This window comes from Physcomitrium patens, chromosome 5 (genome assembly GCF_059467195.1).
Source record: "Physcomitrium patens ecotype Gransden chromosome 5, ASM5946719v1, whole genome shotgun sequence".
NCBI classification, from domain to species: domain Eukaryota; kingdom Viridiplantae; phylum Streptophyta; class Bryopsida; order Funariales; family Funariaceae; genus Physcomitrium; species Physcomitrium patens.
This window is the reverse complement of record NC_143414.1, coordinates 10,832,904-10,855,087: the sequence shown is the minus strand read 5'-3', so window position 1 is coordinate 10,855,087 and position 22,184 is coordinate 10,832,904. Positions and strand designations below refer to the sequence as shown.

At 39.4% G+C, this 22,184-nt stretch overlaps 2 protein-coding genes, 1 non-coding gene and 2 pseudogenes across 17 annotated transcripts; 2 read left to right on the top strand and 3 right to left on the bottom strand.

The window, feature by feature from the left end:
- Window positions 1-1,602: 1,602 nt before the first annotated feature.
- On the bottom strand, window positions 1,603-1,684 carry TRNAS-GCU (transfer RNA serine (anticodon GCU)). Its single transcript has one exon. It is a non-coding gene; the product is annotated as a tRNA-Ser (tRNA).
- Window positions 1,685-1,845: 161 nt separating this feature from the next.
- LOC112283039 (small nucleolar RNA U3) lies at window positions 1,846-2,137 on the bottom strand (annotated as a pseudogene).
- A 1,764-nt stretch (window positions 2,138-3,901) lies between these two features.
- Window positions 3,902-10,402, bottom strand: LOC112282307 (uncharacterized). 5 transcript variants are annotated; one of them, XM_090250496.1, is made up of 12 exons: window positions 8,734-10,402; window positions 7,886-8,051; window positions 7,626-7,737; window positions 7,083-7,178; window positions 6,665-6,821; window positions 6,092-6,563; window positions 5,841-5,965; window positions 5,486-5,722; window positions 5,160-5,367; window positions 4,900-4,996; window positions 4,519-4,688; window positions 3,902-4,296 (listed from the first exon to the last, which is right to left on the bottom strand). In XM_090250496.1, the coding sequence occupies exons 6-11, from the start codon at window positions 6,323-6,325 to the stop codon at window positions 4,606-4,608; spliced, it is 984 nt and encodes a 327-aa protein (XP_090106622.1). In that variant the 5' UTR covers window positions 6,326-6,563; window positions 6,665-6,821; window positions 7,083-7,178; window positions 7,626-7,737; window positions 7,886-8,051; window positions 8,734-10,402; the 3' UTR covers window positions 3,902-4,296; window positions 4,519-4,605. The 5 variants fall into 5 exon arrangements, with proteins under 5 accessions (XP_090106622.1, XP_090106623.1, XP_024375522.1 ...); XM_090250497.1 differs by having other exon boundaries at window positions 7,907-8,051; XM_024519754.3 differs by having other exon boundaries at window positions 7,626-8,051.
- Window positions 10,403-13,767: 3,365 nt separating this feature from the next.
- On the top strand, window positions 13,768-17,200 carry LOC112282942 (casein kinase II subunit beta-1). Of its 11 annotated transcripts, none has more exons than XM_090250493.1 (7): window positions 13,768-13,998; window positions 14,295-14,434; window positions 14,719-15,031; window positions 15,633-15,851; window positions 16,272-16,381; window positions 16,510-16,675; window positions 16,931-17,200. In XM_090250493.1, the coding sequence occupies exons 3-7, from the start codon at window positions 14,773-14,775 to the stop codon at window positions 17,065-17,067; spliced, it is 891 nt and encodes a 296-aa protein (XP_090106619.1). In that variant the 5' UTR covers window positions 13,768-13,998; window positions 14,295-14,434; window positions 14,719-14,772; the 3' UTR covers window positions 17,068-17,200. The 11 variants fall into 11 exon arrangements, with proteins under 11 accessions (XP_090106619.1, XP_090106617.1, XP_090106618.1 ...); XM_090250491.1 differs by having other exon boundaries at window positions 15,624-15,851; XM_090250492.1 differs by having other exon boundaries at window positions 14,716-15,031.
- A 1,773-nt stretch (window positions 17,201-18,973) lies between these two features.
- Window positions 18,974-19,690, top strand: LOC112282330 (chlorophyll a-b binding protein, chloroplastic-like; annotated as a pseudogene).
- Window positions 19,691-22,184: the final 2,494 nt, after the last annotated feature.

Sequence of the window (22,184 nt, the reverse complement as noted above, 5' to 3'; positions counted from 1 at the left end):
TAAATAAAAATAAAAACAAAAATAAAAATACAAAACACCTTGGTACATGAAAACAAAGAGAATAAGAGTTTTTTTAAAATTGCACGTAGTATACTTGCTTGGATTGTAGTTATTACCTTCTACTTTCTTCAATTACAGTTAATTTATATTCTGAAATATACTTAATATTATTTGAAGATAATACCTTAACAACTTTAGATTGGTATTTTTTAAAGACCACTTCAAGCTATAAAGTCTAAACTAATTATTTTAAATCTATTTTTATAAAATTTTATTTTATACTAATTTAATCAATCTTTTATTTATATTTATAAATTAGTAATAAATATCTTTTTTAATATAAATTTAAAAAATACTAAAAAAATTATAAAAATATTTTTGATCAATTTTAAATATTATATTTCTTCATGTCTTATTTCAATTATATAAATTTATTTATTATTTATATAAGAAATTATACCACAAGATTAAATTATTTAGCTTTTTCTATATTTTGTAGCTATTTGAACTCCTTTTGTTTTTATCAAACATTCCATTCACTTTGTCAAACTTTCATCTTTCATATCAACTTTTTACTCTTTGGATCAAATAGCATGTCTTTTGGGCTATGAAATTTTTAAATTACACTTTTGTTTCAATTTTCTTTTGCCACTTATTTCAAAAATAATCTCCAATATTGTTATAACTCCAAAACTTTATTACATTATGCCACCAACATAAATGCATGTTTGTATGTATAAAATGGCACACTTATAATCAATATATGATGATGATGTGCATGTATTGCAAACTTCATACAAAAAACCAATAATTAAAAAGATCCACTTCTACTAATGCAAAATCTTCAAAAATGATTATATTTATCTTAATTATATACTTATTGAATTTGTTTGTTTAGCATAAATGTGGTGTATGATATAAAAAGGCACTACAAATATTTCATTGCATCAAATGGCCATTGGCATAAGTAATAATATATATTAAATACTTAAAATGCCTATGAAGGTATTACATTCTATATTTATTCGAAGTACAAACTAAATATGAGCGTTCCATTAGATATTAGCACAGCTTTTGAAATTATATTTAGATAACTTGGATTAGATTAGAGTGGAGGTGGATGATTTGATTACAAACCTTTTTCTAAACAATGATGTTGTAATGTCATTTTCAATTTAATTTCTTTGCCATACATGTTATAATTTTTATTTTTGTGTGATGCATTGGTAAAGCCAGGCTTGCAAAGAAGGAAGCCATTTATTCATGTACATGTAGATACAAAAGAAGAAGAGATTTTACAACCAAGTGCATGATTGGAGGAAATAGAAAAATGGATGGAACTATGAATAAATGAGAGAGAGTGTGTTGGAAAAACGAAAGAGAGAAGTTAAATGAGTGGTATTGCAGGACAAGATGCAAAGGAGAGGGGGGAGGGGGAGGAAGAAAGAAAGAAGGAAAGGAAGGAGGAAGAGAAGAAGAGGTGAAGTGGCGGGGACAAGAACAAGGGCGACAAGGGCGTCAGTAAAGTAAAAAGAATGGGAGAGCGTTTCAGTCGCGGCAGTCCATGCATACGCTTATGCATGCTTCTAGGTGTCACTCAATCGTCGCCTAAGAGATTCGAACTCTTGCGGGGAAACCCCATGTACTTAGCAGGCACACGCCTTAACCACTCGGCCAAAGCGACTACGCTCATGTCGATCTCAGTACACCGTATAATATTAGGCAACTTCTGATTCCCTGGGCACCCGCCCGCAAACAAGACCGTCGACGAACAATACAAGCAGTAAGTAGTAGAAGAGAAAGGGGGAGAGATGTGCGGAGGGATTGAGAGAGTGGGGGAGGGTGGCCCCGTCAGAACGCTCTCCGGCCATCACCGCCCCCGGGAATATGAATATGAGAGAGGGCGGGACGCTCATCTGGCAGATGCTGCAGCTGCTGCTGGCTACACACAGTAGCCCATCCACCCCGCACATGAGTCCAGCAGGGCCACTGGTAACTGGCACAGCACCCGGTGCAGCGCAAACGCGCTCAAGCCGGGGAGCCCTGAATCATCGTCTGGGTTGAAGGTTTTGTTCGTGTTGGAGAGCAGAGTTCAGGTGTTCGGACTGTAGAACAGATCCTGTTCAAGTATAGTCGTGCCAGTCCCGTCTCACCCCCACCTCCATATCCCCGCCTTCCTCTTCTCCCCCAACTGCGATGGTGCAACTCCCCCACCCCCACCCCCACCCAAAAAAAAAAAAAAAAAAAAACAACTTCTGCTGCTCTCGCAACCCTCCCAAAATTACTAGTCTAATTTGGCAGGGAAGAAACTATAATGATTTGAAGCTTCTCTGTACTGTCATTAACATGACCTTTGTAGACTAACAGAGCCCTATTTCAGTCCAGGATATGTTTTGCGTTTGAACTGAAGATTGGGAAGAGATGAATACAGGAGTTCAACCAAGTATGACGAGATATGCAGCTTCACAAGCATTTATTAGAAGTACACACCATCCTTATTCTTCAACCCTACACTAGGAGTTATCCCTTCGTGAACCCCCCCCCCCCCAAATAAGAAAACCTCTGCTGCTCTCGCAACCCTCCCATTGTTTGACATCTTTTTATTCTACATCAGTTTTTAGAAAGCCTGTATTCTATGTTAAGCTGAATTTTTTATTGACATAATAGTTTACTATATATATAATAGGTGTATATAGAAATTTTTGAATAATTTTGCACGGTACTGATATGTTCTTGATTTTTTGCACACCGCGTTGTCATTTTAAGCAACTTCTTAATGTAGGTATGTAGCAGAGATATTTCGATTGGTGGAAACAATAACCAAATTCATAGTTTTCGTTTGAAAATTTTACTGGACTTGTTAAATAATGTTAGCTTGTGATTTTTTATTTTTTTGTTTTTTTGTTTTTTTATAAATCCACTGTAACTGTCCTAAATTTTTGTTGCTTGATAATTCATAAATTAGTGTCTAAAGAGAGTGTATTCTAACCAATTGAATTATATATTTGAATTAATTCTTTATTTATTGCAGAGCAACTATATATATACACAACTACTCATGTATGTATCTATTAAAACTTTAAAACTTAATCTTTTTATTCTGAACAAGTCAATATTTTTACCTGAGTTTAGTCAAGGATTTCATAACTATATTCGATGAGATTTCAATTTGTACTAAATTCCTTGTAAGATGAGTATGGTTGTCTAGAAATTTTTATTAGTATTCATTATTTCATCATTGCGTAATTACAAAAAACTTTATAGAAAAAAAGTAACACACACTTGAACATTTTTTTTGCCAAAAATTTATCAAACTAATAGAATAAATTGTATGTACAAAGTTCATTTTGTTTCACAATTGTAAAGTAATACATCTAAATGCAATGCTCAAAACTTGGAAAGGCTTGAAACCGAGGTGGTTGAAATATCTCCTTCATTGTGCTCATCCTAATGTAGCAAATTGAAATATCGTTGTCAAACGTTGATTATCAGCAACATTTCGGATGCTCTACAAATCCAATCAAGCTTTTTAAATCCACCAAGGAGCAAATATGTCCTAAGTTAACTTCAAAACCATCTGCTAACAACAAGCTTGTAAGAGCCAAGAATAACTCGTTTACAGTCCACCGTTGTGAAGATCATACCAAAACTAATCACCCTCTACACGATCTGTTCAGTAAAACGTACCATTCAAGTAGTATCCAATGCTTTAACGCATATGAGTAAGAATTCTGATAACGCTCTAGAGGGTGCGTTTCTACACTTTTCGAGGCACACACTGACACAACAACATAACTCACACTCACTGAGAAAGTTTCTACATTTTACTTACAATTTACATCACAACATATAACCGATGCCCGGTTATATTCCAGTAACTCGTGATGTTGAGATCTAGGCATCCGACAAACAGTGGTTTCCCTATTTTATTATCACGAGTCAACGTCACAAGGTCAAGGCGAACGGGGTAAGTACATTATGTGCCAATATTTGAATTTGGGATACAGTCTAATCTAATGCGGCAAGGTTATCATTGGCAGGACCATTGATCACAGTTCCATGGTGATCGAAGATGGATCCATGGCAAGGACAGTTGAAGACACCGTCAACTGGGTTCCACTTCACAACACATCCTAAATGGGGACATATAGCTGAGAACTTGTGTAGACAGCCTTTCTCGTCCTTGTAGACGGCCATTTTTCTCGCACCCGACTGAACAACGCACCCGCCACAAGGGGCAAGATCTTCGATATCCACACTGTCTGAACCTGCGAATGGCAGCAAGTCCTTGATGCCCTGCACCCGAAAAAGTTTCTGTGAGGAATATGAGCTTGTACGCTTCCGAATATAGACTAATCGACCAATAACAAATCATATTTATAGATCTTTGTTGTGTCTGCAAGGAGTTGCAATTTTCTGATAGTACTCAATTATAAAGTATCATGTTATGAAAGTGAGGAATATATTGATTATCTGAAGAATTAGAAAGCAGTGGGGGAGGAGAGAAGGAGTAATAACCTCAATGGTGTTCCAGATTCGAACTCCAGTGCCAGTAACAGTTTCTTTGGTGATTTTAGCTCTCCTTTTAGGAGAATAAACTTCAGCTCATGGATTATCCTTTTTAGTTATCATGTCTGTAATGAGTATTCCAGCAATGGTTCCAGAGGTTATACCTTGTCCACTGTCGCCTACATTTCCATAAAACCTGAAGTTTAGTCACGCTCATTCATGTCCATAAGGCTACTTATAAGACATTAGAAGTGTTTCATCACAGAGTGTAAAGTTCGCAGACTCTAGTGTTCAGAGTTCTAAGAAAAATATATATAAAGATGAGAATCGCAAGAAATAGGATAAACCCAAATAAGAAATGTTATAGAATAGTGTGTCAAGAATGCACACCCGTGACGACAAGCTGATCCCAAGCTATTAAATCACCAGTCTTGCCTGCCAACGGGTCAGGCCCGATCAATGGTACATAGCCCACGGGCTGATAAACCTGCAACGTAGACACCCAGATCTGATTGCATCACTTGCGTGAGGACATTTACAGAACTAAATCGTGCGTAGTCTTATTGCTTTTAAACCTATTTCCGTTTGTTCTACTCTGTCAGAGTGATCTGTCAAGCGAGAGTAATTTTCACATCAATCAAAATACTCACCTGACCAGTCCATTTGCAAATCACTTCACAAGCAGATGTCCACCGATCTTTAGCCCATTTCTCAAGGATGGAATAGGCATCAAGATATTCCACAGATTTCTTCCCCGCGTTGTGATACTCACCAGCCACGAGTAAGACGTCATAATCCTCCTTCTCCTCAATCCGAACAGTGTGACATGGAGTAGCTGTGTCCCACCACAGGGCTTTCCTGTTCACGGAGATTATGTATGTCAGCAACGCAACCAAATAAATATTCACCTTCAAATATATGTCCTTATGGAAAACATACACAATAATTCTGAAAATCATTGTCCTGTTGGACTTACTTTACAGATCCTTTTGGTAGCTTGAGGCCAATGGCGTAGTATAACTCCGGCTGCTGGAAGGAGTGAATGAGCTGTTCTCTATGAAGTGGTGTAAATGTAGCCAAAACCACATCTCCCCCTGTCACTACAATCCCATCCTCCGTGGTCACCTGATTGTTCTCAATCTTGCCGACTTTTGTTGTCTCGTGTATCTTCCCTCCCTTGGAAGCTACGGCTTTGGCAAGCCCATTGACATACCTGATGTGACAGTTTCAGAATCAACAAGCTTCGATGACATTCACGATTAGTGGTTTCAAGAACGCAACATTGAACTTTTAGAATCAGATTGAATAAGGAATTTTACACAGAAGCTTACTTGATGGGATCAAATTGTCCAGAATTCGGAAACCTCATGGCAGTGCCGATGCCTCCACTAGATGGATCTTTACCCAAATCTACCATGTCAACGTTGAGGCCAAGCTTCTTGCAAACATCAAATTCCTGTGTATCACATCTAGTACTTTGTTAAGCCACATTACCCAGCCAATATGAGAGGGTAATAAATCGCATTCTAACATTAAAATCCATTCATAGATACCTAAGAGTGAAATGTCGAATTTAACAAACCTTATGCAACTTGTCTCGAGTACCTACGGAGTCGTCGTGCGGATAGAGATATCCATCAACACGAGAAAAATTGCAGTTGATTTTCTCTTCATTCACAGTCTGCTCAATCCAGTCAATGGCCTTTGTGTAACCGTCAGCCACATATTTAGCATTCTGGAAACCATGAAATTTCTCCACCAAGTGATAATGGTCATCGAACCAAGGCATAATGTGAGCCGTCGACCTGCCTGCCATGCCGCACCAACTACTCGGGATTCGATTACTATGACACTTTTCCCTGCCTTCAGCAAATTATACGCAATGCTAAGCCCAGAGATGCCTGCTCCAACTACGATTACATCAAAACTCGCATCCTTCTGTAGCTTCGGAAATGTCACTTTTTGATCTTGTTGTTTCCATAAAGTCTCACGAAGTCCTGGCACTACTGTCCTGTCTGCAGCCTCCACGACGGGGCACTGCTAGCCATTGTTCTCTGCTTTGAACAATGACCACTTCGCTATTAGCAAAGTTGTTTTCACATCGAAGTCACAAAAACTGAGCCTACCGCACAATCGCATCATTTAGAATTCATACCTTACATTATATGGTCTTGAATGTTTCACGCCATCGCATCAGATCGATAGAAAGCTAGGCATTGTGACCCGTCTATGAGTAATTAAACTTGCACCAGCTGATAGCATTTGCCTTGGACTCAATCAGAACGGTAATGACGGCAATTACAGAAGAAGTCCTGTAAACCGTTGTTTTTTTGGTTTGAATAAGAAAAATGTGCGCATTTTGATGCTTTTCGGTTGCCATGAAATCAAATCAATTACTGAAATTTCTCGATATCGAATTCATGTGTCGGCACCAAACAACCCCATGAGTCGTACAACCGAGGATTTACAGATCTTCGACGAAAATGCCACACACTACCTCAGAAAAACACAACACTGCATATATACAATTACGTGGATTTGAAGACTCAAACTGCGATCAAAGAAACGCTTACAGTAAATTGTCGGCTCATAAACACTTCTGGACGAGTTGTTGAATCTGCTAATGCACTCAAATTGCTTGTTTCTATTATCCCAAACTTGGAGAAATCCTGTGCAAACAAACCAAAAACACACAAGTTTTTTCATTCAGCTCGCATGAAAGAATAGAATGAGCACATTCTGAGCTCAATTGCAGATCACCAGGTTTATCCTCGCGTTTAAAGATGCCAACGTTCAATGTCAACCAGACTGAGAAGCAACGCCTACGTGAAATTACCAGATCCCACCCATAAACCCATGCATGAATACTAACCAACCAGCTTAATACGAACTTAAAATTCATATTTTCCACATTTGGAGTTCTCAAAGAAGTGACAAGCAAAAGAGGAACATGACCCTGAAGGTCGATGATTTCTAACAAGCAGGCCAAACCGAAACTACACAGTGGTTACAATTTTTATTTTTTATTTTTTAAAAAAACAAACAAACAAACAAACAAACATGTGAGTTATCACACGTCGTTGTCCGAATTATCCAATCGAGAGTAAGTGTAGTACCGTGATGGTACAGATCCTGCTGAACAGACAAAGCTGATTTTGCGAAAAACGCCTTACGCACGACGAGGACTTCGCGGAAGCTAGCATTCCACCCAACCTACTCCCTTCAAACCTAAGCATCGAAAGAGAACATCAAACTAGAAACACAGCCCTAAAAGGCTGACAAATCCACGAGCAATTTCATGTACAAGCTTTGACAGCCATACAGACAAAGAGCGAGCGAGAGAGAATCAATCCTGCGAGGCCAACTGAACACTCACAACCTCGTCGTAAGCACACACCCATCTGGAATTGCAGACCAGGTAAAGATGCCGAGCTTCACAACCACGTGTCACTACCGGTGAGATTTCATGAGAGCAGGGAGCATTCAGACTCAGCAGGCTCTCGGCACGAAGCAACAAAAAAGCAAGGAAGCTGGAGCTGGAGCTGCATGCAAACAGACACAGTCAGTCAGTCAGTCAGTCAGTCATGCGGGTAACGAAACTGGATCCAAACTTCGCCACGAAACCCATGTCGCTGGCAATGCCATTATTCACGGGTCCAGAAGAAAAGGTAATTCGACACAATCGATCTCTCTCTCTCTCTCTCTCTCTCAGCTCAGCTTTCGGCCATGGAATGAGGCGCAGCCGACGACACTCCAAGCTCCCTTTGCGACTCGAAGGGGGCGGTGATGGGGTTGTAAACACAAATTCATAAGATGAGTGTTCACAACCTCGTCGTAAACACAAATTCATAAGATTTCTGCAGCGTCCCGCTCAACGAATCACAAATCTGTTAACTTGCTTTTCTGATCGCAATCCTTTTCTGAAACCCATGATTGAAATCCTTCAACTATTGTTTAGTGTACAACGTGGGGCATACTGATTTAGCGTGACTATGAGCCACTGTTGGCTTCGTCTGCTGCCAGTGATGATAGTACTGAAGTATAGCATAGCAGCTGATGATGAGTTGGCTGCAATCGCTGCAGCAGTGCTTACAGCTGAAGACGGTGCCGAGATTGGTGCTTGGATCGTCACTATTGATTCTACAGGGAGCTCGATAATATTGGTGTTTCTTGCGGTTTTCTGATCCACTTGACACAAATATATGGGTTTTAGTGTCCAACTACCTTGGTGCTTGATTGTTGTACTCTCTGCTTGATGATTTCTTCACACGAGAACGACTGGTCGGTGCTACTCCCACACGGTAGTCAACGGCATTTGTTACTTCAGAAGTCCATCGATGCGGCACAGTCTTGGTCTGTTGCATCCGCGATTGTTCTGTCCGCAAACACTTTCAGTAAACCTGGAAGTTTGAATTGGCATTCTCAGTGGCATAGTGCGGGTTGAACTTCTAACTTGGCTATTAAAGTAGGCCGTAATGAACAGTGTGAAACGCGCTCACAATCTCTGGACCTTTCCGCCGACTAATCTGCAGAATGTGGTTAGCTAAATATGTAAAAACAGGTACACGCTGCTCCTCTATGGAGCCTTGAAACTATGAAGTCCAGGTGTCTACAATTTCCTTCGCCTTCTTGCGGTGAAATATGCACCTATGGGAGAGAGCTGAAGCAAGTCAAGCTTTCCAAGAGAATTGCGCTTCGAAATGAGCAATCCTTATATGAATCTAAAAATATGATGTTAACAAACAGATTCACTGTAAAATGGACATCAAATATAATCCCAAGTTACGTGCACAGGCTTGTAGGGAAACTTTCAATGCTTTTCTGCGAAGCATTGAGCTTCTCTGCTAATGTTGCTTCTATAAAAACCCCATAGACAGTGTTCCTTCCATCACAGATTCAAGATGCTTTCTCGAGGGTCTTGGTCTTCCCATGCCTGAAAATTAATCATCGCAAAATTTCCTTTCCAACGAAGCGTTCACAAATGTAGATAACAAATCTTGATGTTGGATGCACAAACGTATTTCTGAACCACTTTGTATAGGGTCATGGATATAGAACATACCAAAAAATCCCACGTATTCACAATTATTTGTGGGCATTTCGGCCAGCACAATCATAGTCTTCAGTGTCAAGATGAGAGAATTACAGCTGCAGATCATGTTGCGCCCCCTAAGGATGAATCCATTACGATGGCATTCCAAAGGAAAACAGAAGAAGAAATTTTAAAATAATAATTAAATAAAATCAGACCCCTCGGTCCTCTGAGGAATTCAGTATAAACAGAAAACGACAGGCGAGATGCCTACAGTGTAAGAGAGCTAGTGCGATGAGCAACGATAATTGCGCTGAGGCGGGTCCTAGGGGAAAAACATATAGAGTGTAATCCCACAGTCTCAATTGAAATAATTGAAGTAATTGCTAATTAAAGTAGACGGGAATACTCCGCCGGCCAAATAATGTAACAATTTCAAAGCTGCCTAGTGGTGTCATCTACTCATTTCGTCTACGACAACAAGTCAGCGCTGTAATCCGCCAAACTTGAAAAAACTGCAGGTCACGAGACAAAAATTACAAGTTTCTAGAAAGAAGAACCTCGTCACACAACTCACACAACCAGAGCTGCATCCATCTATTAGCACCCTCCACCGCTATAAACGTCATGTCCTCTCAAAAGCGAAACACGCATGATTCGAAATCACAAATCCGAAATCCAAACTACGAGATCCGAATACTGAAAAAACTCTCGGCAGCGCCGGTATCCACAAATCCCCCCCGTGAGAGAGCTCGCACAACTAAGAACAATGCGATCACAACTAAGATTCCCTGCAATCTACAGAAATTATTCACGGAAGGCCAACCCCGTGCAATGGTCGGTACAATTCGTAGAAAACGGCACTGCATGAAGGGAGGGAGGGAGTGGAGTTTTGGCGGGAGAGACAGGCGCTCCCACCACACTCCCCGCGCTCACTCCCACTTCCCCCGCCATCTCAGGTTAGGGCTTTGTTCTCGAATATGGGAACGCACGCCATTTGAATTCTGAGGTGGGAACGTCCGGAACTGGTGGCGATGGTCTTGTTCCCATGTGGGAACTTACACAGTTCGTTGAGACTAGTGGCATTCAGTATTATATTGTCTTATTTATCTAATGTATATATCCCTATATATATATATATATATATATACACATACATCGGAATATATTTTTATCTTTTAACCGCCTTTCACACTGTCACAACACACGAGAGCAAATACAAAACCCAATCATGCTTTGACAAAAATTGCTAATAACTAAATATATTTGTATATTTATTTTTTTATTTGAGTTGGAGTTGAAAATTTCAAATTCAAGAGCATCTTACTGGTGATGAAATTCTACTTAAAACATGGGACGTGGAGATGGATAAGAAGATTAGAATGAATTCTAGGTTAAACAAATAGTTACAAAGTAGATTGTATTATGTTTTTTTATATATAAATATACAATTACACCAACAACCATGCTTTTCTTTCTTTAATGATGAAGTATATGAAGCCTATCTCAAGCTTGTTGTAAGAAGATAAGAAGACAAAAAAGAATTTTTAACTGAGTATTGCAATTCATATTGTGATTCCAATAGCAAACCTTGAGGCTTGTAAGGCAAATATTGACAAATCATATGATTCTCTTCACAAGACGATAATCATTACTTCTCTACACACCTTTCTTTAAAACAATAATATATGATAAAATCTAAGCTAGAAAATGTAATCTAGACTTTGAAGGAATTTGACTCACATATTATTTTCTATCTACAACAATTGCAATTGAAGCAAGAAACTACATGCATACACAAAAACAAATCAACATGCAATTCTTAGAAGCTCCACTACTATAACAACTCAAAATACTCTCAAAAATTGCATATCTATGTGATATCAATGCATTTACTTGTATCAAAGTCGTAAAACAAAACAATTACTCACTCAAAGAGTTGGTGGGAAATTCTTATTCTTGGCTTCAACATTGAGGTTTTAGAAAGGCAATAAGGGCTTGAAAGATGAAATGAAAGATACCTTGATAGTGCATGCTTATGAGAGTGCACTAAAGATAGAGGTTTTAATAACAAGTGCCAAAAAAAAAACATCTATCACTAGTGATCTATGAAAATTGCCAAAGAACCACCAATACAAAGGACACATTTATTTATTTATTTACTTAGTTTTCCAGGGAGCTCTATTCATGGAGGCCCCTTGACCATATCCATTGACTAGGCACTAGGACAATCAAAGGGGTTGCCGCCCCTTGTAACCTCTTTGCATTTCTTTCACGTGGTAGGATTTACATAACAATATTCAACCAATCAAAAGCATCTAATTTTTTGTGGTGTGCATATAATAATATGATGTGTTCATGTAGCAACTTAGGTGCACTTAACAAACAAACAAATATATATATATATATATATATAAATTATGAAATGAGACTATAACTTATAATTGTATTAATTGAAGTAAATGACAATAGCTTGTTTACAAATATTTAGTAATTAAAGGAATATATAAATAAATAGATTATATTTTTTGATTTGAAAAGACAATAGAATAAAGTTTAAACTCTATGCTAAAATCTTGTATATTAATATGTGAGGGACATTTGAACTTATAATAATAGTCATTGAAGTATAGTCGTTGAAGGGTTAAGCAATATTTTAAAGTTAAATATAAAATAATGGTAATAAAAATTTCAAGAAGTATTTTTAAAATTTAGTTATAAAAGATATTTTTAATAAAATACATCTAATAAAAATATAAATAGTAAAGAATATGTCTTGTAATCATGCAAAATTTTAAGCAATTACATGTATATTAGCTAATAAAGATTTTACAGTAAAAAAAAATTAAATCCTTCAAAAAATACTATACATAATTATTACAAATATATTTGGAAATATGTATTTGAAATTAGTAGTTAAGGTTACAATGAATTTATAGTATTTACTCAAACCTAATTTGATTGTAAAATGATTCATAATATTTAAAATAAACTATATGTATATCTCTTTAAAATTATGTATTAATTTTAGAATAATTATAGTATTAAATTTTTTAAACTATTGTGTTTTCTATCTTACTTTTATAGTTATACATAGATATAATCAATAATTAGCCATATTGAATATTTTATTATATATACTAATAAACTATACTTTGATAAAAGTTTTATACATTAAAAGATTGTTGGGTTTTAAAAATTTTCAAGGAAGTAATTCATTAATCATTATAATTTTTTATTATGTGTATGTATATAAACCAATTAAAAACATAGTAAAGACATAAATTTAAAAAAGCATAATCTAATTATTTTCACTTTTTCTAGTTCATTTTTATGAAAGCATGGTGTGACACAAATTTATAATAACGAAAAAACTGAAAAAAATATTTTCTAGTTATTATAAAATCTTGTAATAAAGGTTATCCAGTAACGACAACTTCCACTATATACTATACATACACCATACAAATACGTAGAATATAGACCACACAACAACTATAGTGTACCTGGCGAAGGAGAGAGTGGGAACGAGGTGAGGGGAGGAACAAACGGGGAAGGAAGGAAGCTACAGTAGCAGCTGCAGCAGCAAGAGGAGAGAGACGAGCAGCAGCTAGGGGGAACGAACGAACGAATGGGACACCGACAGACAAACAGACTGACTGACTATCCAGACACACACACACACAGAGAGACGGAAGTGGGTTACGAGGAGGGGGAGGAGAGAGAGCGAGAGAGGTATATCGCTGCCGACACATACATGCTCAGAAAGAAAGAGAGCGAGACAGAAAGAGAGATAAGAGAGAAAGAGAGAAGAGTGCAGCCTCCTCCGACCCCACCCTGTGCTTGATTGATTCACTTATTTATTCCCCCCTGCCCACCGCTGGATACGCTCCTCCTCCCCCCACCCAATCCACGGCAGCCAGGGCATCCTCGCCACTTTACAGCCCCCTCCCTGCCCGCCCCCTCCCCTGCCCTTCCCTTGCCCGGCCATGGCAAAGGAAGGGCGGGGGGAGGGAGGAGCATCTTGTCTGCTTCTTCTGCTCCTCCTCCTCGTCCTCCTCTCTTGTGCTACTTCCTCCTTCCCGCGTCTTTTTGTTTTGTATTTGGGTTTCTTTTCTTTTGGTTGCTCTTCTTCTTCTTCTTCTTCTCCGTTCCTCTTTCTTCTCTTACTCAGCAGCCAGCCACTATACCCGTCTCGCTCGCGCGCTCTCTCTCTCTCCCCGCACCCCACCCCCACCCTCTCCCACTAGCCTTCGCTTTCCTGGGAGCGGGTCGGCTGCTGGTGTTGCTGGTGCTGCTCTGCCGCCGTTGCCGTCGCGGCCATTCTGGGTTGGGATTGGCACGAGGGCCACTTCTCTCTTTCTTCTCTGCTCAAATCCCAACACAGCTTCAGAGCCACCCTCGGGTGCTTTCCAAGACAGACGTCACCCGAACCCGCCATCCATTTTGATCCTGAGGTGGGACGCGTTTTAGGGTTGTGGTTTCTCTGTGCTGTTGTGGGTTCAGGGTTTTCACTTGGTTGGGAGCGATTGTAATTCGAATGGCTTGTTTGTCGTTCGAATTTTCGAATTTTTTGAATATTCATCTATTATTTTCAAAACAAGCCTTTTTTCTAAATTTTTATAGGTTAGTTGTTCTTCGTTTCTTAAGAGGGTTTGAGCTGGGTTGGGGCGGTTGATGTATTCTAGGTTTGAGATTGTTGATTCATTGGGGTTGGGGAGGTTGGGATTGGATGTGCGGGGTTATTGTGTAGGGTTGATTTGAGGAGCTTTGTGAAGCGTTCGGGTTAGGGTTAAGGGAGGGCGAGGATGCTGGAGAGGTTGGTATGTAAAGGAGTTTGGATTCTACAAGGGAGAAAAACGCAGAAGGCTGGTGGAGTGGGCTAGTGCAGGGGTAAGTAGAGGGGCTGTTAGTGCTGTAGAGATCCTGACTGAAGAGCAATTTACAAATGGCGGAGTGAATTGACCTGGTTCCTTCTGTTGACGGCGTTTTTGAATTCTTCTAGAGTTTGGTGCTGATGAATCTGCGGTTGTATTACCTTCTGTTTTCGTGACATTGATCTATAGATGATATTTGTGCCTTCATGGCAAAGATCTGCTGCATCTGTACAAATATTTGAGCGAAGCAAGTAAAGCTGCAGTTTTCTGACATGTGTTTGGTTATTAGAGGTGCAGCAGCTCTTCTTTTGGAGGTGTAAGAAGCATTGCTAACACCTTCACCCGGAAGAGAATATGTATAAAGATCGGAGCTCATCTCTGGCAACAGAGGCTAGAGGTGGGAATGTGAGGGGCGAATTGTACCGCGACGTGACTGACAACAAAAAACGATTCGAGGGTGGAATTCCACTCCTTCAACCTCCTTCAACCTCTAAAGGACTAATTGGCAGGGAGAAAGATCGAATAGCTGCCGCCGCTTCTAAGACTCAAACCAGTCGCAACGCTGCACTTGAGGCGAGGCCCACTCTGGAGAAGGCTAAGTATCCAGAAGATGGTGAGCTTTCCTGATGCAAGCTTACTTGCATAGTACTATCCAGTTTGCATGCAGGCTGCCTCACACGAACTTTCATGAATTCATCTTCAATTCTATCCAATTTTTTGTGCTTAGAATCTACTTTGTTTCGATATCTGTGCCTTATCTCTTGTCTGGCTTGAATTGAGAGCTTGCAGTTGAAATCCGTTCTCTCCTACTGCATATGTAAGTCATGAGACATTTATAGGAATAGCGTCTGTTACATGGTTTGTGTTTTCCTTAATCATCAGGAACTGAAGGTCTGCGTGCTGAATTTGCTAGATACCCTCCCCTGCCTTCTTATACTCCACCCTGTCTTATTACATTCCCAGGGGCAGTTTTTATTTGTAGTCCTCTCTATGTTTGCTCCTCGGAGAGTTTTGATTGCCTCGCACTTCCTTCTAATCTGTATTAGCTTTACGCCCCACTATTGTCTTAGCATTTCTTTCTTGTATATTATTTTCCACTCTTTACTGTTGTTGATTTGAACTAACCCGTGAGGCTGGAAATACTCATTGCATCTCACTTTCAAACGCAATCACCTGCTTACAGTCCAAGGCGATTGTCTATGTAGTGGCTGCAGAGGACTCAGAGTCGGAAAGCGAGGATTCTGATGTGAGTGCATCTGATGGAGAGGATACTTCTTGGATCTCCTGGTTCTGCGGCTTGAGGGGCAATGAGTTTTTCTGCGAGGTTGATGATGAGTACATTCAGGACGACTTCAATCTAAGCGGCTTAAGCAGTCAAGTTCCCTATTATGATTATGCGCTTGACCTGATCTTGGATGTGGAATCCCCTAGTGGTAAGATTTTCATCGTTCAACCCTTTGATTAAGTTGTTCAACGTCTACTTTTTTATGGGCTGAAAAACTTTTCTAGTCAAGTGGTTAATTTCTTCACATGGCGCTTCGCATTAGAAGTCTCAAATTCTGTAGATGCATTCCTTTTGAATGTGAGCTAGCTCTTGTTACTGCTTGGTTATCTTTTATATAAGACATAGAAGGAATTAGCTTGTATATTGAGTTCACTGTAGTATAAGTTTTCTTCGATTCATTTTTGCAGGCATTATTAAACGTATGGTACTCGAAAGAATACAGTGTCAATCTTTTCGTACTGGTCGTATATTTTCAGTGCAGTTTTACTGTAAAAGTGAAATTTTTGGTTTGTTTGCCAACATTCCGTTACTGAACAAGGATGTGTGTTTTATGTCTCTGCAAATATAGATGACATGCTAACTGAGGAGCAGAATGAATTGGTAGAGTCCGCTGCCGAGATGTTGTATGGGTTGATCCACGTCCGCTATATCTTAACCAGCAAAGGAATGAATGCAATGGTACATTTCCTATCTTGGTTTGATATGCCTTCTGCCTCAAGATATATTGATAAGACGATGAAGTTAGTTTTGTTTCCTTAAGTCTTTTTCTTCACATACTATTTTTCTGATTCTACATTGTTGCGCAGCTTGAAAAATGTAAGAATGTTGACTTTGGTCGATGTCCTCGTGTCTACTGCTCTGGACAACCGTGTTTGCCCATGGGTCAGTCAGACGTTCCTCGAACAAGTACTGTGAAGATATATTGTCCAAAGTGTGAAGACATATATTACCCTCGATCAAAATATCAGGGCAGTATCCTTTTCAATTGAAAATTGTTTTGTGGTTGATTTTTGTTTTATACGTCACATATACTAGTTATTTATTAATCTAGCTGGCATTTCTTTCGAGAAACTGTATCGTGCATAGTTTTTAGAGGTTTCCATACTTACCGTGGATGGATTGACTGTTATGACCAGTATCATATTCTTAATAGCTGTACGAATTCATGTCTAGAATATCTAATGTTTTATATCAGGCCTATGTTGAAAAACTTAACTTTAACTACAGACATCGACGGTGCATATTTTGGCACTACATTTCCACATCTGTTTCTGATGACATACCCCTACATCAAGCCTTCAAAGCCGACTCAGAGTTACACACCGAGAATTTTTGGTTTTAAACTTCACAAGAGTGCAAGGTAGATGATCTCCAGCCTTTAGGCTTTGTTTCATTCGCGGTGAAGGATCGACTTATGAACCGCAATGTATGTGACTTCGAGAAATTTGGTTAAAATTTGGCTCCAATGTGGAGGTTGTGTCAGAGAACTTCAGTGATTGATATGGTGCAGGGGTTTCAGAATGGTTGGATGGAATACAAATGTGTGGTAATTTGATTGAATTGTTTGCTCTACTTGCTTTCGTGGAAGTATGGTGCTGATTTATCGCGTTTGGCTATTATTGTCGTCGTCGTCGTGTGTGTATATGTATATGTTTATATATTCTGTTTAGATTGACCATGCCAATATGAATTCAGATCTTTATCTTTTTGTGTTGTTCTATACTTTGATTTCTTACATCTGGAAAGCAGCGTGGGGTCCACTTCATTGAGATTGGTTAATTAGTGTGCTTCTCGTCTTCTACACTGTATTCTTTTGGGTTCAGGTTCCTGACGTAGCTATTGTGCCTGTGTTGAAGCAACATGCCCTAAGGAAGTGTTTGTGATATGTGATATCTTTGAGACACATATCACTAAATTTTTCAACTGTGATGATCTTGAAGTTGTAGTTTGTGAGATATGGTACGCTAGAAATGTGTAGGTGTGTCTTCTAGCGATGCTAACTTTTTACGTGTGACTTGAAGATCATTATCGATATTATGATTTTGTTAAAAGTTATTACATCAACTCAGCGCTCCGAAGTTGATTTCTGAGCATGATCAAATGTGACACGATGCATGTATTGTTATATGCTAACTTGAGGTGGACCAAGACTTCTAACTGGTTGCACCGTCTTCATCATTCCAAAATGTTACGTCGACTTCATTGGTGTATCTAAGGTCGACTCAGCTCGTTCATGGTGAGAAGTGTAGCACTGTGGAGTATCCATAATCAATGGACACAGATCTTTTTGGTTAAGCCGAGAACCGTAGGATTGAAATATGTGATGTACGTAAAGGGGTCTCATTGTTCGGCATTTTGTGAGGCGATGTTATTTTCAAAAGAGCGTGTGTCCAAGAAACTCTAATGGTCAATCTACTTACAAGTGATATAATTATTGTTCGTGGGATATATGAACCACGTTAAGATAAAAATGTTTCTTGATGGGGCAATCCATTCCAAATCCAAATCGTTGTCTTGAGCTCATTGACAAGCTTGACCAATCTCTGCCCGGCCATGGCAGAGAAGTTCATGGTTGCAGCCATGTTGAAAGAGACTGCAGATAAAACCAGAAAACAGCAACTGTCAGAAGAAGATATTCTACCCTTATTTTGCAGTGTTATCAGAGAATTACACAAAATGTGTGATATGCTACTGGATTCACTAACAACGAAACATATAGACCCGGACCATGTTCATTGCTTGTAACACAACAATTTGATCTTTGAATGTATTGCCCCCTCTGAAAACCTTCTGATCTTGACACGGTCTAAGTCTCGCACAAACTATCAATATATTTTCTTTGTGAATATTGACCTTGAACTATCATTATATCACTTGTAAGAAGATTGACCATTAGAGTTTCTTGGACACACGCCCTTTTGAAAATAACATCGCCTCACAAAATGCCATACAATAAGATTTCCCTACGTACATTGCATATTTCAGTCCTACGGTTTTCGGCTCACGTAAAAAGATCTATGTCCATTGTTCACGAATACTCCACATTTCTACACTTCTTACCATGAAGGATCTGAGTTGACCTTTGATATACAAAAGGAGCCAACGTTATATTTTGGAATGATAAGACGGTATAAGATCTCATACCAGTGCAACCACTTAGAAGTCTTGGTCCACCTCATATTAGCATATAACAATACATGCATCACTGCGTATATCAACATTGATTCTCTGTCTGTGTGGTACTCAACGTAGTCAATTATTCGACGCTTAATTTGCTCAATCCTTATGTCTGAAACTTATCCATGCTGTACAAGTGGCGCGCCGACAGACCCGTGCATCAGGGCCCTTCCTCTGGTGAGACCCCCTCATACCACACCGGCCACTGCTAGCGACACTACAGGATTTTCCTCTGATCCTGAGACCTTCGCCCGCAACAGGCAGGTTTAGGTTATTCACGCTCGTTTGGCCAGGTTTGAAGCATTGGGTCGTGCTACTCCTATGCTTTTGGCCAAAAATGGTATGAAGTTTGGCGAGGCTGTGTGGTTCAATGCCGCATCTCAGATCTTCAGTGACCTCTTCGGCAACTCAAGACTTGTGAGCGCTCAAAGCATTTTGGGCCTGTCAGGTGATTCTCATGGGAGCCGTCGAGAAGTACCGTGTTGCTGGTGGACCTTTGGGTGAGGTGACCGATCCAATTTACCCAGGTGGCTCTTTCCATCCCTTATATTTAGCCAATGATCTCGACATCTCGCTGAGTTGAAGGTGAAGGAGATCAAGAACGGTTGTTTGACAATGTATTCCACGTTCGGATTCTTTGTTCAGGCTATCGTCACTGGAAAGAGACCCTTGGAGAACCTGAGCGACTATCTTGCAGATCCCGGTACCAACAACGCCTGGGCATACACCACCAACTTCACCCCCGAGAACTAGAATATGAACTTGGCGGTAATACTTGTACTATATAGTGTCATTGGTACTGTAAATGTGTATCTAAATCTCTGTTAATAAGACAAATAAAAACGGGCGGGCGACACCCTCCTATTTGATTCCTTGAGTAGAAAGTCGCAACCATATGAAGTCATTACGTACACACTTGATGCCTTATATGCTGTATCTGCCTGAAAGTTGTGTTTCTCCATTTGGGTTGAGTGCTTTGTGCGCAATAATTTTGATGAGCTCATATCTTCCTGTCGTCAATTATACGACAAAATGTTGCACGATGACTTCTCATCACTTAGGAAGGCTGTGTTTACTACAGGTGTAAGATCCGTTACCGTCTGTGAAGAATACAACGAATACATATAAAAAACTCTTCTGTCTATTCTTATTGAAACATTTACATGTGATACTTGATTCACCTGTTATTCAAAATTTTACATCTTTCACTTCTCTTTGATGAAAACCGCAACTAAATGATGAATTTTGCGGATTAGCAATGAATTTGTCCTCATAAAGTTCATTCATGCTCGTGGCAACTTCTGTTTGCAATTTACAACTCCCAACTGTTTAGTACAAAACTGGATTACCCAAAGTGCTACGGCCTAGTCGTCTAGTAATCTATCGGTACTCGGCCCTGCGAATTGCATTTTATGTACTTGTCACTACCTGACATCTTACCACCCTCTCATTTCTCACGAGTTATTACAATAGCTACTGAGATAGTCGTGCATACCACCCAGAAACGTTTGAATCCAAAGCACTGTTTGCACACCTTAGTTCAATGGCTCATGTGATGCATATTTTTTTGCTTCAATTCGACCTGATAATACCTGTAGAATGTCTAGGTAGATATTTTTGAGTTGGTCCACATTCTAATAGAAGCAAAGTATGAAAAACTTAACCATGGGTGGTTTGAAAGGGTAGTCACAAAGATACTTGAGCATCAGATTAGAAGATAAATCCTCATAGACGACTTCATTACTCCCTTTGGTGGACCCTATCCATGAAAATACATAATCACCCTGTGGAAATGCAGAAATTTAGAATCTCCACTTATCTATTTAGTAGCAACCACACACATTGAGACCCTCATGAAAGAGTGAACAATGCAACATGAAGAACTGGTGCACAACATCAAGGACTCGAAAGAAAGTCTTTTACATCGAAAGGTATGACATACTCAGTATCCTTCTTTTAGTGCAAATCTTCTACCACAGATTCTACCCACCGTAGGAAGATAAATCTTACCAAAATTATTCTCCATGCATTGAAATAACAATTGCCAAGTAAGTCACTTGCCATGAAAGTTATTAACATAGATTGTAACCTTGAGAATACAGCAAACACACGGCGAGGTAAATGAAATACTTGCACGAAGTCGGTCTTGGAGTTATCACGTGCTGCTCAAGCTGCCTCATCAACACAGATGCCAATAGAGTCCCAATTATAGAGCTCCTGTTAATAGTTCTGTTCATCGATGCCAGTTCTCCTCTCCACTTCCCATGAGTCTAGTTAATCTCAAACTCATTTGCATTCATGAACTGCTCCTGCAACAATCCTTTTGACAGTGAACTGCCCTAAGTCTTACTGTGTGGTATAAGATCTGGAGGTCATGTTCCCGGAACTATGAAAGTTGGATGCCGACTTCTATGAACCCCATAATCTCTCAAATGGAGAATGTGAGAGATATCTACGCTCTTTTGATGCGATTACTTTAAGAGACGGTTGTGACTTATTAACAAGCTATTCCAAAATCTTTGATTCTCGAATGGTGTACTCGGTTGTCCAAGTTAAGTTCCTGGAATTTGAGTATCTCTTTATTCGACATGTGGTTGTAATCTCTTGCATTGTGTTAGCTGTTATTTTGCCCGATGGAGCTGTTATCTTGCACTGTCTGAACTGTGTAGTCCACTCCATTCCCGGTGAGTGCTGGCAAACCCTGTGTGGTTTTTCTATTTTGAATGGCTGGAGATGTGGATTTTACAGTATTTGTGCACGTCCCAATTCTGTAATGGTGATCTTCGTATGAGCATCAAGTATCTGCCACCGTAAGAGGACCTGACTGGGCTGTTTTCCTGGTAACACCAAAATGTTTTGGACGTGAAAGTGCTTAGAATCTTCTCTTCTTGTCACGAACTCGGTGAAAAGCTTGCATTGAAGTGTTGGTTTGTTTTCTATGTCTGCTCATTGAGCCAGTGATTTGGTCTTTTGGTTTTTGGAACTTGAGAAAAATGTGTTTCATATGTGCACAAAATTAAGCTATCTTCTATATTAGCCTTTTCTACCAAACTCCCTTTGAAGGTGTCAAATTTGGGGGGGTTTGGCAACATGTAATCCAAATAGCAACATGCACTCCAAGACTCAGCTGTATCCAATGCTATCTGCAAAACATTTGCACCATTATACTGCCATTCTTTGCAATTTTACATATTATTCACAGATACTTGTTAGAATAAAATTTCTTACTAACGTAAAATTTGTGTGCTATATCAAAATTTAACCTGATTGAAGTTCCTTAGTTATGAAGAATAGAGCAATATTG

Excerpts from the sequence above, each read along its gene's own strand:
- LOC112282307 (XM_024519754.3), bottom strand. The coding sequence starts at position 6,325 with ATGGCAGGCAGGTCGACGGCTCACATTATGCCTTGGTTCGATGACCAT. Across the intron at positions 5,966-6,091 it reads CTCGAGACAAGTTGCATAAG|GAATTTGATGTTTGCAAGAA; the intron begins GTTTGTTAAATT and ends TGTGATACACAG. Across the intron at positions 4,997-5,159 it reads TTTGCAAATGGACTGGTCAG|GTTTATCAGCCCGTGGGCTA; the intron begins GTGAGTATTTTG and ends TCTACGTTGCAG.
- LOC112282942 (XM_024521153.3), top strand. The coding sequence starts at position 14,773 with ATGTATAAAGATCGGAGCTCATCTCTGGCAACAGAGGCTAGAGGTGGG. Across the intron at positions 15,032-15,623 it reads GGCTAAGTATCCAGAAGATG|TGGCTGCAGAGGACTCAGAG; the intron begins GTGAGCTTTCCT and ends TTGTCTATGTAG. Across the intron at positions 16,382-16,509 it reads GCAAAGGAATGAATGCAATG|CTTGAAAAATGTAAGAATGT; the intron begins GTACATTTCCTA and ends ATTGTTGCGCAG.